At 65.2% G+C, this 1,358-nt stretch overlaps 1 protein-coding gene across 1 annotated transcript in view; it reads left to right on the top strand.

The window, feature by feature from the left end:
* The first annotated feature begins 788 nt into the window (after positions 1-788).
* The window catches only part of TCF7L1 (transcription factor 7 like 1), a 144,616-nt gene continuing 144,046 nt past the window's right edge, over positions 789-1,358 (top strand). Inside the window, exons 1-2 of the mRNA XM_046661825.1 lie at positions 789-936; positions 1,059-1,309. Coding sequence (XP_046517781.1) covers positions 789-936; positions 1,059-1,309 — 399 coding nt within the window. The remainder of the gene's footprint in view (positions 937-1,058; positions 1,310-1,358) is intronic.

Below are 1,358 nucleotides of genomic sequence, written 5' to 3'. Positions count from 1 at the left end.
CCGACTCATTTTACCAACCTCCCTGCTGCTTTGAACTTCCTTGTATCTATGACTTTGTCCCTGTGTGGGGGGATCGCTGGAGAAAACTCTGCCGATTGTGTTTCAAATAGTTTTAGTTATTCCCATACTGCCATACTGCCTTCCAGGCTGCTTTGAAAAGGGATGCTCTCAATAATGGGTCCCCACTGTGGATGACACAAGATCCACTTTTTCAAACTTGGAGAGGGAGGCTATCAATGTGAATATAACAGGCATTTCTTCAGGCATGAGGCTGGTTGTGTACTTTTCATATGCTCATTGGCTACTGAGGCAGCTTTGCGAACGGCTTCAGAGGTCTGAGCAGACAATTTTCCTTCGCAACGAACCAAATGCTAATCCTTTGTGAACCCAAGACCAAGAGTTATTCGATCAAGGACCTAGTCCGGAATTATGGGAGAAGGTGATCTTTGGGATTTCAGCGGAGGGTGACTCTGAACGAGGTCGAAAACATGGACTAGCGCGGGGGACACGATGGAACCCCACAGCACAGAGGAGCGGAAAGCTGTCCGGCATATTCCGGGGTGGCATCAATTTCCCTAATCCTCTGCCCGGTGCATCGGGCGAGGACTACCAGGCCAGGAGGGATCCCGCGCTCCGAGGTACTCCAGGCAGCGAGAGTGTCCCCGGCCGGTCTGCGTGTCCGAGGCTTTCCCGCAGGGGGCAGTGCGGCCCGCCAGCGCGCGGATACGGTGGGAGGGGGTGTGGAACCGCTGCGGAGTTCTGGGGGTTCTTCGGAAGAAAGTTAGGGGATGCCTAGCGGTGGGGGCGGGACTGCAGCCGTCCGCTCGAGGGAGGGGGTAAGGTCGCGCGGGTGCGGGGTGCGGCGCTGCGGAGAGGGCGAGGGCGAGTTTGCGGGCGAGGGCGGCGCGCGCTGCGGGGAGGCGCGGCCCCCGGAAGGTGTGAGCGAGCGGCGTGCGAGTGTGAATGCGAGTGTGTGCGCGCCGGAGCTCTCCCGGTTCCGCGAGGCGCGCGGGTGTCAGCTTGCAGCCGGGGCTCCTCCCTCCGGCCCCCCTGCCCAGCCCGGCGGTCCCTCCTTCCTTCCCCGCTCGCCCCTCCCCGGCGGGCCAGGCGCTGGGACGCCCCGGCGGAGCAGGCGGCGGCGGCGGCGAGTTGGGGAGCGCTGGGCTCGGCGCAGCCGGAGGGGCCCGAGCCGAGCCGCGCCGCCCCCGCCCCGGCCCGGCCCGCCGGGCCCGCTTCCCGCCGGGCCACGCCCTGTCAAACTTTGTTGCTGCGGCCGCCGCGGCGGAGAGCGGAGCGGCCGGGCGGGCGGGCGAGCGGGAGGGAGGGGCGCCGGGCCGGGCCGGGCGCGGGTGGCCAGG

This window comes from Equus quagga, chromosome 5, assembly GCF_021613505.1.
Source record: "Equus quagga isolate Etosha38 chromosome 5, UCLA_HA_Equagga_1.0, whole genome shotgun sequence".
NCBI lineage: Eukaryota > Metazoa > Chordata > Mammalia > Perissodactyla > Equidae > Equus > Equus quagga.
This window is presented reverse-complemented; position numbering and strand designations above follow the sequence as displayed.